This window comes from Monodon monoceros, unplaced genomic scaffold (genome assembly GCF_005190385.1).
Source record: "Monodon monoceros isolate NGI ecotype Baffin Bay Population unplaced genomic scaffold, NGI_Narwhal_1 Super_Scaffold_18, whole genome shotgun sequence".
NCBI lineage: Eukaryota > Metazoa > Chordata > Mammalia > Artiodactyla > Monodontidae > Monodon > Monodon monoceros.
The window spans coordinates 23619459-23636011 of record NW_021703774.1 but is presented as its reverse complement, the minus strand read 5'-3'; the positions used below and the strand labels follow the sequence as shown (position 1 = coordinate 23636011).

General features: G+C 34.5%; 1 protein-coding gene across 9 annotated transcripts in view; it reads left to right on the top strand.

Moving 5' to 3' along the window:
* The window catches only part of CDC42BPA (CDC42 binding protein kinase alpha), a 326424-nt gene that overhangs the window by 291759 nt on the left and 18112 nt on the right, over nt 1-16553 (top strand). For all 9 annotated transcript variants that reach the window (XM_029230868.1, XM_029230867.1, XM_029230860.1 and 6 more), the window contains 9 exons: nt 2304-2440; nt 3133-3272; nt 4530-4611; nt 6766-6982; nt 7926-7988; nt 8896-9489; nt 11169-11266; nt 13704-13788; nt 15921-16044. In XM_029230868.1, coding sequence (XP_029086701.1) covers nt 2304-2440; nt 3133-3272; nt 4530-4611; nt 6766-6982; nt 7926-7988; nt 8896-9489; nt 11169-11266; nt 13704-13788; nt 15921-16044 — 1540 coding nt within the window. The remainder of the gene's footprint in view (nt 1-2303; nt 2441-3132; nt 3273-4529; nt 4612-6765; nt 6983-7925; nt 7989-8895; nt 9490-11168; nt 11267-13703; nt 13789-15920; nt 16045-16553) is intronic.

The following is a 16553-nucleotide window of genomic DNA, read 5'->3' as shown; positions in this document are numbered from 1 at the left end:
AACTGAACACCTTGCTAAAGTCTGTTGAATATTGGAAACTAGACAGATGGTCCCTAGAAACATTTTTAGGGGAGCTATATTTAAATATGTTTCATTCATCTTTGTTTCATCATTCAGGAGAATTTGTGGTCCCCCAAACCCATTAACCTGTATGACAAAATATGTGAAAGATATTCTTGAATCTATTCATTTAATTTTACTCTTGTTTAATTTATTAGAGAAATTATTATTAATAAGTAGACAATGAAGTATCTTTTCACAAATATTAAATGTCGGCTACTATGCCTCAAAAGATATTTTATTCCAAGTGTTAGTAGCAGAGGTTTTTCCCTACCATTCATTGATCCATCCATCACATGCTCGCAGAATGCCTGCTCTGTGCTTCTTAGGCACTGGGGATCAGGGTTCTATGTTCGGCTAGTTCTCACAAGCCAAGTGGAAGATCCTGATTGCATTATCTTAACTAGTCTCTTAGATGCATGGGTTTAGAGCAAAAGGAAATGGGCAGGCTTTAAAAGTAGAGATTTGAGAGTTATGAATGTGTGAAGTGATGAATATGAATGATGTTTTCCAGGAAACACATGTAGAGTAAAAAGAGAACAAGTATGAGGACAGAGCCTTGGAAAACATAGTTAAGGGGAGGTAAAAGGTAAAGATATAACAAAGTAATCTGAGAAGGAATAGCCTCTGTCATTGACTAGGGAGGTGTGTCTGAGCCCAACGCAGAGAATTTGCCTTGTCTCATTGTGAAACTCAGCCAGTACTTATAAATGTGACTTTTTAATCTGTTTATCAGAAAGAATCCTGGCAGCTACTTGGCTTTAGGTCCCTTGTCATTTTTTATGAATCAGAATCATTTGCAGTTCCCTAGTAGGAATTTTTGAGATCTTCCCAATTCTCTTCCCTTCTAAGGGTCTCCTGCCATGAAATTGGGCCTGTCTTTTCTTCAGACTGACTCTTTGCAGCCTACCAGCCTACCCTATAAAGCTGTGGGGATACATTGGACTCTGCTCAGGCTTTCATAAATGTATAATGTGGTTATAACCTCTAAAGATTCCTGTCATTTTAATTCTTCTTGGTTGAAATTAGATCCAGTATTGGACAATTATCTTATTGTTTCCATTGCCCCTTGAAAGAGAGATTTTTGCTTATTAAAGCAAATTGTAACTTGTTAGACACTCTACTTAGAAGTGAATGAGTTGTCTTACAGAAGATGAATCGTTTTTGACAGTCAATACTAGTCCCTCTTGCCTCTCTGCTGGTTTTATATCCATTTGTAATATACAATCCATTTTCCCATGTGTATGTGTTCCCATGATGGTATCCCTTCAGTTCCTCTTTTATTCCTTCCCACATATTCTCCAGGATCCCCCTGAGAGTAGCAATTGTCTAAATAGATATTCTTAGTCTGTAACCTCTCCCAACAAGCTTGTTTGTTTTAAATATTTTAACCTTTAATTCTCAACCAACCAAGTCTCAGTGGAAGAGAGTTTATTTTTATTTATCATTTTGTCTTAGAATCTCAAGTTCATCATTTACGTATCAAGAGGTATCATGGCATTGGTAGTTACATATGCAGGCTCCGAGCAAGACTGCCTGGGTTTGAATTCCAGCAATGCCACTTAACAAGTTCTGTGACCCAGGGCCAGTCATATGTAAATTGGGATGATCTTACCGCTCTTAGATTATTACAGAAAAAATTAAAAACACTCAATAAAGTTAACTACTATTATTATCTTAGTAGTAATTTAACTATATACAATAATATCAGTAACTCCTAAAATTTAAATTATACCTTCTTAATCATTGAACAATTTAAATTTCAAAAAGAGGGATTGGTAAAATTTGCCAGATATTGAAAAGATGTCAGGTAATTTAACATCCATCAGTAACTCTTGCAAGAGAGATTTCAGGTCAGATACCAAATTGCAGTGAGATGAAGAGTTAAAGAAAACTACAGAAGCCACTCTTTTAAGAATTCAGTTTAAAACAGTTGTTTTATTTGCAAGGTTAGATTTTTTTCCCATCTATTTGCTTTTCATTTTGATCACTAGTGTTAACACAGAACGCTAATATTACATATTACAGTAATAAAAAAGTATGTACTACTTCTCACTGAAATTCTTACTGGTGAGCAAATGAATCAGCTCCCCAAATGACAAAAATATTGTCAAGCTGTTTAAAATAAAATCAGAGGTAAGCATGCATTTAACATGGCACTGCATGTAATGAGTGCTCAGTGAATTTTCTCTTTGTAAAAACGAATTTTTATTGAACACTGTTTCTTTTTTCCCCTCCGAAAGCGTGTGGATTTTCATGTCACATAACTTGTGTAAACAAAGCTCCAACTGCTTGTCCAGTTCCTCCTGAGCAGACAAAAGGCCCCCTGGGTATAGATCCACAGAAAGGAATAGGAACAGCATATGAAGGGCATGTCAGGGTAAGTATGATTAGGTTGGGTTTAGATTAACCTTTTAAGGCTTATTAATGAATTAAAGAAAGTCACCTTACAAACACAGTCCTTGACAGAAAATTAGGTGAATAAAATTCATCTAACAGTTTTGCTTCATTCAGAGTAATGATCTGAAAACAAAAACCTAGCTTTTGCTCAGAATAAATTCCAAAACGTCTCAAAATTTTCTGTACTGTCCCTGTATTGTAATGAACAGATGTTGAAATCCCCATAAAGGAGTCTGGCTCTTCATCTTGCTGGAGAGGTGGCATATGCTTATGAAGTATGAGATATTGTCAAGACATAATCTTACTTGTAATCTTGAATAATATTTAAAGTGTAAGCTGCTTTTCGTCCTACTACCAAATTTGGCTTTTATGCTACTCAGAAATCCATGAATGTTATTTTAATGAATCACTAGAGAAAATTAAAATGGTACCATTAACGTTTTTTTCAGAATATAATGTTAATCAGTGTTTGAAGAATGTGTTATCACACTTTCTCATGTTATTAATGATGTATGTGTACCATCTGCTACTTTACCAAACACAGTGGCAGACTTATAACACGTGCACACTGTCTTTAGGTTTTCATCATGCAGTTACATATGTAATTAAAGGGGCTCTGACTGACATTTCAGTTTAGGTTGTTTTGTTTGTTTGTTTGTTTGCCTGTCTAAGATCCCTAAGCCAGCTGGAGTGAAGAAAGGATGGCAGAGAGCACTGGCTGTAGTTTGTGATTTCAAACTCTTTCTGTACGATATTGCTGAAGGAAAAGCTTCTCAGCCCAGTGTCGTAGTCAGTCAGGTGATTGACATGAGGTAAGTTTGTGAAGGTGAAAATATTTGTATCTTTGCAACATAGGAATGAAAAGTGTGTGATTTTTCTTCTAATTGCATTGCCATGTTTTTATTTAAATCTAACTTAATGTTAATTTTCTCGTTTACTAATATTGCAATCGTAACATAATTAAAAATATGAAATAAGGTGTAGTTATAGAACAGGTTGATGTGTGTTGGGTCAGGGAGAAGAAGCTAACGTTTGAAACCAAAAGACCAGTTTAAAGGTTGCTGGGGTACTGGAGTCTAATGTGTGTAATGTTCATATCATCACCTAAAGTAAAGGCTTAGGTATAATTCCAATGTGAGGAAGGGAAATAAAAATCTCAAAATCGAACAGGCTCTTGGAATATAAAGTGAATCAGTGAACATTTAAGTATACCTCTTGAATGTTTCTAGTTTCATTTTTGAGACTCTTCCCCTGCCCCTTGGGGTGCTCTGCTTACCCTCTTCTCGTGACTCCCTTAACGCTCTCCCTCAGTGATCTTATCGACTGCCATAGCTTCAGCCGTCACCTCTGTGTTGACGACTCCCGGACATATGTCTCCAGTCCAGGTCTTTCTCCAGTGCTCAAAACTAGAATTTCTAGCTCTGGCTCACATTGGCATTTCATACCAGCATTTCAAACACATTATCTTCCCCACAAATATGGAATATAAAGGAACAGATGCAAGAAATACTAGAATATCAGCAAGGAAAATTTGACAGAACCTCCTAAGGGAGAAGAATCAAAGATAAGACTAAGATGTCAAGTCTTTAAGACCAAGAGAATGATGGTACCAATAACCAAATTAAGGAAGTCACAAGGAATAAATTGTTGTGGAGGAAATCTGTCTTAGGTGTTGAAGGAACAGTAAAATGTCAGATGAGCTGTGTTGAAGGCACTTGAGATGTATTACGAGAGGAAAGAGGGTGCAGTCTACTGGAGACCCTGGAGACCTACCAGGGTTCGAATCCATCTGTACTTACTGGCCTTTTGACTCCGAGTAATCCAGAAATGATTTCTAACTCTTGTATAATGTGGCACTGTTAAATTACTCTTGATAAATTACTTTTGGCACTATCAATTTACAAAGGGAGAAAATTCAGAATTTTTAAAAATTTAATTTGGATGTTTTATGTAATTAAATTTTAAGGATTGCTTCATATGTGTTATTTGGGTACATGCCTAAAACCACACACACATACCCACATACACTGACTTTTACTGTTTCCATTGACTTTTAACTTTTCCTTCAGGGATGAAGAATTTTCTGTGAGTTCAGTCTTGGCTTCTGATGTTATTCACGCAAGTCGAAAAGACATACCCTGTATATTTAGAGTAAGTATGTGTGCTGTAATTTGATCACTGAATTATTCGCTTTTTATGAGTATACGTTTTGCCTTTCTATATAGATCACAAACTTATTTGGAATAGAACCAAATCTTATGGACAATTTGTGCCAAGTAAATATTTAATTAGTAAAAGACCAATAGAAAGCATGAATAGGGCTTTGCTCGTGGCGCAGCAGTTAAGAATCCTCCTGCCAATGCAGGGGACACGGGTTCGAGCCCTGGTCTGGGAAGATCCTACATGCCACGTAGCAGCAAAGCCTGTGCGCCACAACTACTGAGCCTGCGTTCTAGAGCCTGTGAGCCACAACTACTGAGCCCGCGTGCCACAACTACTGAAGTCCGTGCGCCTAGAGCCTGTGCTCCACAACAAGAGAAGCCACCGCAATGAGAAGCCCGCGCACTGCAATGAAGATTAACCCCAGCTCGCTGCAACTACAGAAAGCCTGCGCACAGCAACAAAGACCTAATGCAGCCAAAAATAAAATAAATGTTTAAAAAAAGAAAGAAAGCATGAATATATGGCTTCTAAAATAGATTTCCTCTTGGATAATATTTTTGAGTCACAATTCAATTTTCAGATAAGCACTACAACATGAAAAAATGAATAAGCATGAGATTTCTCAATTTTTTAAAAAATAGAAGTTTCTTTAAGATCTCATTTAAAAAGTTAGTATGTTTCAGTTCTATTGCTTTGTAATAACCACTCCAAAACGTAGTGGCTTAAGCCAACAGTGGTTTATTTTTCACCATTCTGTGGGTCCTTCAGGTATACAGTTCTGGTGTCAACTGGGGGCACTCGTGTGACTGCATTCAGCTCATTTGGAGCAGGAATATCCAAAATGACCTTACTCTCACATCTGGGGCCTTGGTGCTGGCTGTTCGCCTTGGTACTTGGCTGTTCACTGGGCCACCTCAGTTCTCTGTATGAACTCTCTCCACGTGGTCTCTAATCATCCACTAGTCTGGCTGAGCTCTCCATGACCGACTTCCAAGAGAGCAGAGGAAGCTGCCAGGCCTTTTAAGGACTAGGCTCAAAACAGGCATAATAACCCTTCTCCATTCTGTTGGCCAAAGCAAGTCATGAGGTCAGCCCGGATTTAAGAGAAGGGGAAATAGACTGCATTTCTTGATAAGAAGAGTGGGATTCCATAGAAGAATTGTTGGTAGCCATCTTTGGAGGCTGTCTAATACAGGGCCATCTCGAATTGGTGAATTAAGGTAATAGAGGTTAATAAAAAGCACTGTTGCCTTAATGGTATGCCTATATGCTTTGTATTTGTCTATGAATCTTGTATATGAGGAAGGTCAGACAAAGATCATACTTAGTCTTTCAGTTCCTAGACCAACAGCTATTCTCTCACCAGTACCAAGGGATCCTACAGAGGCCCACTTATCTTAACTGATTCTAATTGTGGGATTTTATTGTCACTGCTGCTTAAATTACTTTTAATAAAGGATCCATATATACATAATTCAATTCTGTTCTGATTATAGTGTCATTGTATAATTATAAACCTTTATTTAAATACTAGCTCAAGTGATCTGGTCTTTCCCTGAGATGAGTTATTGTTATGAAGTAATAGAGAATCTTAAGTACTTCCGAGTATTTTTGACTTTTTTAAAACAAGTTGAAAATCAGTACAGTGTAGTGCTTACAAGTGTGGACACAGGATTCCAGTCTAGTTGTGTGTCCTTGGAGAAATGAATTTATCTGCATCACAGCTTTTTTCATATATAAAATCAGAATATAATAACAATACCTACCTTGTAAAGATGTTGATAGAGTTAAATGAGTTAATACTTACAAAGTGCTTTGATCAGTGCCCAGTAATTACTCAATAAATGTCAGTTGCTGTTGTTATATGACTGTGTGTAATGGATTTTTTAGTGATAGTATTCTTGCACTTTGCAGCAAAGAAAATACAAATGACACTAACATTTAGAACGGTATCTACTACCTTTGTCATGAATTCTAATGCTAAAACTATTCTTCTGATTATGAATAGCTAAACTCTGTTAAAGGTATCACTTAATGAATGCTCATTTTGTTGGCTAGTGCTAAGCGAACTAGCATCAGTATAAAACTGGCTTAAAAGGTATCTGTTTGCTGATGTCATGAATTTTGATTAAATTGTTCTAGGTCACAGCTTCCCAGCTCTCAGCGTCTAATAACAAATGTTCAATCCTGATGCTAGCAGATAGCGAGAATGAGAAGAGTAAATGGGTGGGAGTGCTGAGTGAATTGCACAAGATTTTGAAGAAAAACAAATTCAGAGACCGCTCAGTGTATGTTCCTAAAGAGGCTTATGACAGCACTCTTCCCCTCATTAAAACGACCCAGGCAGCTGCAATCATAGGTATGAATTCATAACATTTATCTTGTTATAATTGTTTACTAATATACCTTGTCAGCAGGGACTGGTTTTCATCTAGGAATCCCGGTGTCTGACATTGTATGTGTTATATCACAGATGCTCAGTAAATGTTTATTGAATGCATGAGGCCATATTAGAACTTTATTTTTCAGTAAACAAGAATAAATATACTTTTCAAATGTATTTTCTTCTGAAAAAGCAACAATGCTGAAGATTAACCTATTAACGAATCGATTTTCTGCTTGTGTGACTTAGAAAAAGTTGTTTAAAGCATAAGCCGTTTCATAAAGCATAAGTTTCCTATGTAAAATGTAGGTACTAATTACCTTGCAAAGGTTACTGTGAAGTTTAAATAAGATGGAATGTGTAACACAGAGTGTTCCATATATAATATGCCCTCAAAAATGGCAGCTTTTCTGTCTGGAGGGTTAAATTTTCGCTATATTCTTTCGTACACTGCCCACTCTTTTGTTACTTTCTAGTAAATAATGAAAAGTTTGATGAGTAGGGTTCAAATGCCTTGCACAATTTTTCCCTCCCCAAACAAGAAATGGAACTGGACACAGGGTGCTAACAAACTAGGGGTTTTTTTCTTTCACCTTTTATTGAATAAACATTTATATCTTTTTATAAGCATTGATATAAATTATTTTCTAATGATTGTTCTATTAAAAAAAGATATATCTTTTTATAAGCATTGATATAAATTATTTTCTAATGATTGTTCTATTAAAAAAAGACACGAGATAATATTTACCACAGTAATCTGAAAGGAAATTTAATAGTGCAAATTGTTATTGCATTTTTAATTGTTTATTTTATTTATTTGGTTTTTTGTACCAAATTTCTTTTGTTATCTGTTTTATTCTATGAATTTACATAGTTTCTACCTAATAAAAATACTTTATATTTATGTCTTATATAGATCATGAAAGAATAGCTTTGGGGAATGAAGAAGGGTTATTTGTTGTGCATGTCACCAAAGATGGTAAGAGAAAATTATTTTGGAGAAAATATTATTGATAGAGTATTCTAACCTACAGACTCTGAATTCTAAAAAGAGCAGGATTTGCTCTTATTTATTCTATAATTGAAATTTTCCAGGCCTAATTGGATACGTTTATAAGTCAAAAGATAATTTTTTAATTTTTATAATCCATCTGGGTTCTAAAACTTCCATGTGTATTGTCTTTCTTGTGTCATTTTATTTACAGTTCTGCTGTGTGAACTCAGATTGCATTTCTAAAGATGGTACATGAAAGAAAAATGCAACTTGATTTTTTTCATAGTTCTAACAGTACTAGGAGTGGTAACAGTCATTAAAATGTGTTTGTTGTTGGGGTCTTTTATCCCACAGTTAAACACAACAGATTTCTTTTTAGGGAGAAATTAAATACTGGGTGAAATAAAAAGGAACCCATTTAACTTAGCATTCTTGAATACAGTGTTCTAAGTTCTATCTTTATATCAAGTTAGATCATGGGAAAACAATGCATTTAAACTTCATTAATTTGTTACCCAAAGAAATACCTTTAGTGAAACATGAGTTACTCAGTTTTTAAAAATAGTAACCCCATGGTAAACTTCCCTAGGATTTGGTGAGAATAAAGAGGTTTTTCTTAAAGATCTGGCATGCTTTATCACATAGGAACTCTTTGCCATGGCTGCCAGAAATCTCAGTGCTAAATTTAATACCTTACTATAGATAGGTTAAATTATCTTATAATGGCTGTAATTATCTTCATCTTTCTCCATATGATTTCTGATCTCTCATTTTTTCTGTGTGTATCTCTGTCTTTATTATAAGTTGACATATTCTTTTGAGTATAATTGGGATATAATTAATAGGTAAACAAAATATTTTGCAGTTGATTTATTATTGTTTCTTTGCATAGAAATTATTAGAGTTGGTGACAATAAGAAGATTCATCAGATTGAACTCATTCCAAATGATCAACTTGTCGCTGTGATCTCAGGACGAAATCGTCATGTACGACTTTTTCCTATGTCAGCTTTGGATGGGCGAGAGACTGATTTTTATAAATTGGCAGAAACTAAAGGGTGTCAAACCATAACTTCTGGAAAAGTACGTCATGGAGCTCTTACATGCCTGTGTGTGGCTATGAAAAGGCAGGTCCTCTGTTATGAACTATTTCAGAGCAAGACCCGTCACAGAAAATTTAAGGAAATTCAAGTCCCATATAATGTCCAGTGGATGGCAATCTTCAGTGAACAACTCTGTGTGGGATTCCAGTCTGGATTTCTAAGATACCCCCTGAATGGAGAAGGAAGTCCATACAGTATGCTCCATTCAAATGACCATACACTCTCATTTATTGCACATCAACCAATGGATGCCATCTGTGCAGTTGAAATCTCCAGTAAAGAATATCTGCTGTGTTTTAACAGCATTGGGATATATACTGACTGTCAGGGCCGAAGATCTAGACAACAGGAATTGATGTGGCCAGCAAATCCTTCCTCTTGTTGTAAGATTCTCTTACTTTTCGCTGTCTTATCTTGCTGTTTCTTTCTTTTTCCTTCTCCTTCATCTCCTTTATGTATTCATTGTTAATAACAGGTTGTTTTTTAAGTCATCTTTGAGGTTTTTCCTAAGTATCAAGTATGTTTTATGTAAAGTAACTAACCATATGTAGTTAAGACCTAGGCCAACAGGGTCAGCATTAACAGGAACATAATTAAAGCTAACCTTCCTATGCAATATTTTACTTAGATAGATTTTTAACACATATTATTGTATTTTGAAATAACCCTAAGGAGTTATCTTCATGGTCCCCCCAAATATAGTGCTTGTGAGCACTAATAGCTCATAGGACTTATTCTAGAGAAGTGGTTACCTAGTGAATTATTTAATCAGTTATGTGAAGGTATGATGTAGTATTTGAAAAGTTATTCACTTTTACATTTTTATCTAGGTAGGTAGATACGTTCAAGAAACATTAAGGTATTAATAAATTATTGAATACTTATTATGTGTCATTTTACTGTAAGAGATATAACATTGAGCAAAATAGACAGTCTTACCCTCACAGAGCATGAATGCAGTCGAATGGATTCCTGACAAAACAAGTTGCAGTAGAATATATGTGCTCTGATAGCAGAAGTACAGAGTTCCGTAGAGGCATGTAGGAGGAATATCTAATCCAACACATTTTGTTTTTAGTGGAAGATACTTTGAGCATGTTTAAATGCCGAAGGGAGATAGCCGCTAGGGAGCCAGGGAAAGGTTGATGACTATATGGTAAATACAGGAAATAGAGTAAGATCCCCAAGAGGCCAAAAAGGATGGAAGTCAGAATATAGGGGAAAGGATTTGGAACAGGAGGAGTAAAACCTCTTCCACTGCAACAGGATAGGAGGAATGGTGGGTATGAGTATAGTCAAGTTTAAAAGTTCAACATAAGAAAGTTTAGGAGAGCCATATATACTTATTACAGAAAAATTAGAAAATCTAGATCAAAAGAAAAATACTTCTACCTACCCAGACTTAACTATTCTTGATGTTTTGTTTCTTCTGAAATTTATACTCTTATCTATGGCATCATATTTAGAATGAATCCTAGTCAGAAATGAAAAGTATTATGTGAATTGTACAGTGGTAATTGGAATTAGAATAAGAATTAGAATATCTGGCTTTTATGAATAGCTCTGCCAAAAATTTAATTCATGACCTTAGCTTAGGTAAATCATTTAATCTTTCTTTGCTTGTGTCACCATTTATTGATGTTCATTCTTTCAGTAAGTATATATTGAGCATCTCCTGTGCCAGATGCTTTATTATACTTTGATAAATGTGACCATAACTCTTACCTGAAGATTTCTCTACTTCATAAGTTGTTTAACTACTTTAGGAATCAGTTACTTAAAATGTAATGAAATTCCTTTATAGAACTAGTATGGGGCAAGAGAATAATATACTCTTGGTGTTAACAGACTCCTACTGTATTATAATGGCCTTAAAGCCTCTTCATTTATGATTTACGGGGTTTTTTTAACTTCAAAAATGTATTGATGTGGCTACTGTATGTTAACAATAGGATTTTGGTGGGATTCCACTCTACACTTCTTTAGCATAGATCTTTCAAAATGTTTTGGGTTTAGCAGTTAAAAGTAACCAGCCAGCTGTTTTCTCCTTCCCACCTCCCAGGTTACAATGCACCGTATCTCTCAGTGTATAGTGAAAATGCAGTTGATATCTTTGATGTGAACTCCATGGAATGGATTCAGACTCTCTCACTCAAAAAGGTAATTTAACACTAAAAAATGAGCTAAGTGAACAAATGATTATAAGTGAAACACTAATATGACTATTTAGCTAGCTTTCACTAGTTTAGCATTTTCTGTCACATGTAATAACATAATTGGTAATCTGGGACTTAGCTAAGAGTAGAAAAAAAAAGAAAAATCAAGCTGGTTAATTTTACAGGTAGCTCAGCACCATATTATTTTTATTACATTTTGTTTCACTATATAACGTATGATTATTATAATAATGAACAACTAGAATATATTCTACAGCTTAAAATGTCAGTGTTATCTTCCACTTTAAGGAGCTCTGAAGGAGTATATTATTTGTAATTTTACTGTTTATCACATAATGGTATGCAATTTTAATCCTGTGAGGGCAAATTTCATGGGCTAGAAAAGTGATTAAAATTAGAACCAATGCTCTGTATAAGCATCTCATGATTAAAAAATAAGGGTTTCACACATTCCTAATAAAATATAATATTTTCCTTTAACATTTCCCTATGATAACATAAAGAGAATTTTTACGAGTATAGAATGGCTGTTTTGCAGCAATGAAGAATAATAGTTTCATGTAAGTATATGCAGCATGTGTCATTAGTTGCAGGGCAGGGTTTAGAAGAATGGGTAAAAGAAAGTAACCAAGATCTTATTTCAAAATCTGCCCCAATTTTAAACCATAACAGCAGTGGGAAAAGCTCTTGTAAATGCTGCCACATTTTATAAAACAACTAAATATGGTCCTCACGTTTATAAATTCGGGCTGGTTACAATTAGTTTTCCCTTTTATGTTTATCATGTGAATTTTGAAGTATATATAAAAGAATGTATGATCTTTATGAAGCATAATAATAAACTGATCACTTGTGAACTCACCTCCTAACTTAAGAGCCAGAACATTACCAATTTCACTGAATCTACTTGTGTATTTTTCCCTTACCCTGATTATTGTGTTTATCATTCCCTTGCTTTTCTTAAAATACAGAATTTTTTGTATATTTAAATATTTCTAAACAATATATTGTTCAGTTTTGCTTGTGTTTGAGATAATAAAATGTTATGTTGTATATCATCTTCTGCCTTCCTATCTTAATGTATTTACTGTTTCTAAGATTCATCCATGTTACATGTACTATATATATATGTACACACACATATATATATTTCATTGCTTTTCACTACTGTAAAATATTCTGTTGGGTGAATAGATCACAATTTATTTGTCTGATTAGCAGACATGTGAATTATTTCCCAGCTTTCTGCTATTATGAATGTTGCTGTAGAAGTCATATATGTCTTCAGGTGCGTATGTGCAGGAGTTTCTTTTAAGTCACGTGCCTAGGAACGAAATTGATGGGACATGGAGAATGCACGTGTTCAACTTTACAAGATAGTGTCAAATTATTTTCCAAAGTAATTGTACCAGTTGACACTCCCATCATCAGTATATAAGAGTTCTTAATGACCCATACCGTTGTCAGAATTCATAGTTTTATAACCATTTATTTATGGTTATAAAGTGATATCTCATTGACGTGTTCATTTGCATGTCCCCAATTAACAGTGTTGCTGATAATCTTTCGTATGTTTATTCATCGTTCATATTTCCTCTTCTGTGAAATACCTGGTCATGTTTTTTGCTCATTTTCCTGTTTGGTCATCTTTTGATTTATTGAAATTATTCATATATGGTAGATACTGGTTTAGTAATGGGTATGGTGAATCTTCCCTGTTTGTGACCTATCTGTTAATTTTTATAGTGTATTTTGTGAACATTTGTTATTGCTTGAAAATTCATTGTTATAAATTTTAATGTAATATCATTCTTATCCTTTTTACATTTATCTTTTTTTTCTTAAGAAGCTCTTTCCTACCTCATGGTCATAAATATAGGATCTTTATTTTCTTTCAGAAGTTTGAAAGTTTTGCCTACTGTATTTATGTCTCTGTTCCATTTAGAATTGACTTTTTGTGTATGGTGTGAAGTAGGGATTCAGTTTCATTTGTTCCATATAGATACCCAGTTGCTCTATCACCATTTATTGACAGTCCCTCCTTTCCCCAGTGATGTACAATTTCATCTCTGCCATGTGTGTACATTTAGTTCAAATAAGATTCATAAAGTAGCTGTATGAATATCTTATTATCATCGTCTGGTACTAATGGCTTTAAAAAGTCAAATTTAAGGTTTAAATGTATTTCTGCTTTTCTTTTTTTGCCCAGAATATTCTTCCTTTAAAATGTTATCATTATAACTGTGTTAGTTCAAGTTAGATAATTTTATGCCTTTCTAGTCAGAATTGTTGATTTCCTTCCTAAAGAGGAAGGATAAATTAAAGGTCTTAATAGTGTGTGCCTTATAAATATCTCAAAAGTTATATGATTTAATTTTTGAATTTTGTTGAAATACTAATTTTATTTTTTATTATTTTAGGTTCGACCCTTAAACAGTGAAGGATCATTAAATCTTTTAGGGTTGGAGACGATTAGATTAATATATTTCAAAAATAAGATGGCAGGTAAGAAAATACACATTAGTAGGAGAGCTTCATAGAAGTATTCAGGTGTATCTTACTCCAAAGTCTGTATAGAAGTATTCATAAATTTATGATCTTTTCTGGTGGATCTAGTTAATGAAGATGTAATTATGGTACATTATGTATTTAGAATAATATTTTGACTTAAATGTAAGTAAAAACATTGGCATTAAGAAAACACATTAAGGGGCTTCCCTGGTGGCGCAGTGGTTGAGAGCCCGCCTGCCGATGCAGGGGACGCGGGTTCGTGCCCCGGTCCGGGAAGATCCCACATGCCGCGGAGCGGCTGGGCCTGTGAGCCATGGCCGCTGAGCCTGTGCGTCCGGAGCCTGTGCTCCGCGACGGGAGAGGCCACAACAGTGAGAGGCCCGCGTACTGCAAAAAAAAAAAAAAATGAAAAAAAAGAAAACACGTTAAAATGTTTATATCAGTTATCTCTGGGTAGTGGGATTATTATATTCCTTATGCTTTTCTTTTTTCCCCCATATTCTTCCAATAAATTTGTATAGTCTATCAAAAAAAAAATTCCATCAAAAGTTTGTCATTTTTGTTCTGTTTGTTTTTAAGTACTAAGATACATACAAATTGCTTGGCTTCAGATTTGATGCTCTGGTATATCCTCTTGGCACTGGAGGCTTCTTGGTATACAGACTGGTGACTGTAGGAAAAGTCCTATGCTAAGAGGATATTGCAGTATGATGACTTGAGAAAGGATATTCAGGTATTAGACAAGATTAAATCCACCCTCTTCTCACTGTATGTAATGATTGTAGAATGTGTCCATAACCCAATTTGTCTCTATAGGATAAAACCTATTCCAACTCGTCTTTTTTTATGTTCTCGTCTTTCTACTCTAGGCTAGGAGTAAAGGTGGAGCTAGGAGAAGGAATACCTGACAAAATTTCAACATAGTTGTCTTATCCTTTGAAAAGGAAAGGAAATCCTATTTCCTGGAGATTCTATTTCTCTGTCTTGTCTGTTTCTCTTTCATCTCTCAGGAGCCCAAAGTGCTCTTGCAGTCCTCTGGCTGTCCAAAATCTCCCGTTGCCACTGCAACTCACCAAGATCTGCTTCACCCTCATAATTCTCAAATTCCAACTCTCAAATTCTCATCTACTTTTAAAATTTTATTCTTTTAACATTTGCTGTTAGGAAAGCAATCTGATAAAGCTATTATTATGATACAAGGAGAACGTTGCTTTTTTTTTACTAATCATCTTGCTTTGGCTTGCCTTACAGGCTCCTTTGGCTTCTTCCTACTACATTTTTCTCATTTTAGCTTTTTGGGTGTTACAAACTTCTAAAGATTGGCTTTTCTCTTTTTCCTTACCTTATTTAGAGAATGGAATTCATCATGTTGTATGGATACAGTTTTCTGTTTTAGAGGATGTTCACCATATCCCAGCATGTTTTGGGAGCCCATGGCTAAGAGTTTTGTTTACTTCTAGGTATTAAAGTTGAGATAGATGGGCATTAGGTGACTAGGTGTACATAAGTAAGTATCCCCTGAAGATCAGGAGAGTAGAAATAGCAATAAGATTCTTACTTTTAGTAAAGGAAGCTGGAAGAAACACAATTCCTTTCCTTTACTCCACATCTTGCAAATTGGATCTGCAAAGGACATGTTTTAATATATAAAAAAAATTTTAACTGTTATCATTTTCATGGATAATTTACCATTTATGCCTGATTACTGTGCAGGTCAACAATAAGGGCTTTTTAACACCCTAAGCCATTGAAACCAATACTGGGAAGGTGGGAGAAGATGGTGTAGAGATATTGGGGGTGGAGTGGCCAAAGTGATAGGACACCAAGGCAACTACGTTTTCCTTTTTTTCTTCTAGTAAAATTGTACCATTTTATGTTTATAATCAAATAAAGGTGAAAATATACTCTGTAAGCTACATTTAATTTCAGCATATATTTGTTTACATATATTTCATTGAAAATTATTACTTATTTACTATGATTTATCAGCACAACTTTAAAAAATCAGAATTGCATATACTTGTATAATTGATTGATGTTTGTACTGTCTTGGAGATTAATGGATGAAAAGCATTTTAGCACTTTAAAGAACATCATTGTTCTTTGTATTTTTTTTTTTTTAACAGAAGGGGATGAACTGGTAGTTCCTGAAACATCAGATAATAGTCGGAAACAAATGGTTAGAAATATTAACAATAAGAGGCGTTATTCCTTCAGAGTTCCAGAAGAGGAAAGGATGCAACAAAGGAGGTAGATATTTAATTCATACTCATCTAAAGATGCTTATAGCATCAGAAGGACTATTTGGTAATAATACTGTATTTGATTTGGAAGGAAAATTTGATCTCTGAAAGTCTGTCATCATCATCTATGGTGTTAAAACTGCAATAATGAATGTATTTCTCAGTGTAATTTTAATTAATACTTCCCAAGTTGTGAGTATGTACTAGATTAAAGTACCATATTTTGATTCATTTCTCTTTGTATATGGAATAGTTACAATTTTTAGAATGTGGGCTTTTATAAACATAGAACATACCTGTGCAGATTAACTATTCTCATGACCAAACAGAAATAGGCTTGTAGTGTTTCCAGTTACATATAAAAACATTTCTAATATATCAGCAATTATTTTAAAAGATGTACATAAAATGTTCAGAATTATCTGTAAAATAGAGTAAAACCCTCTCTGTTTTCCCACCAAAAATCATAAGATCTTTTTTAAAATTTAAAACAAAATCTTCTAAGTAAATGTTTAA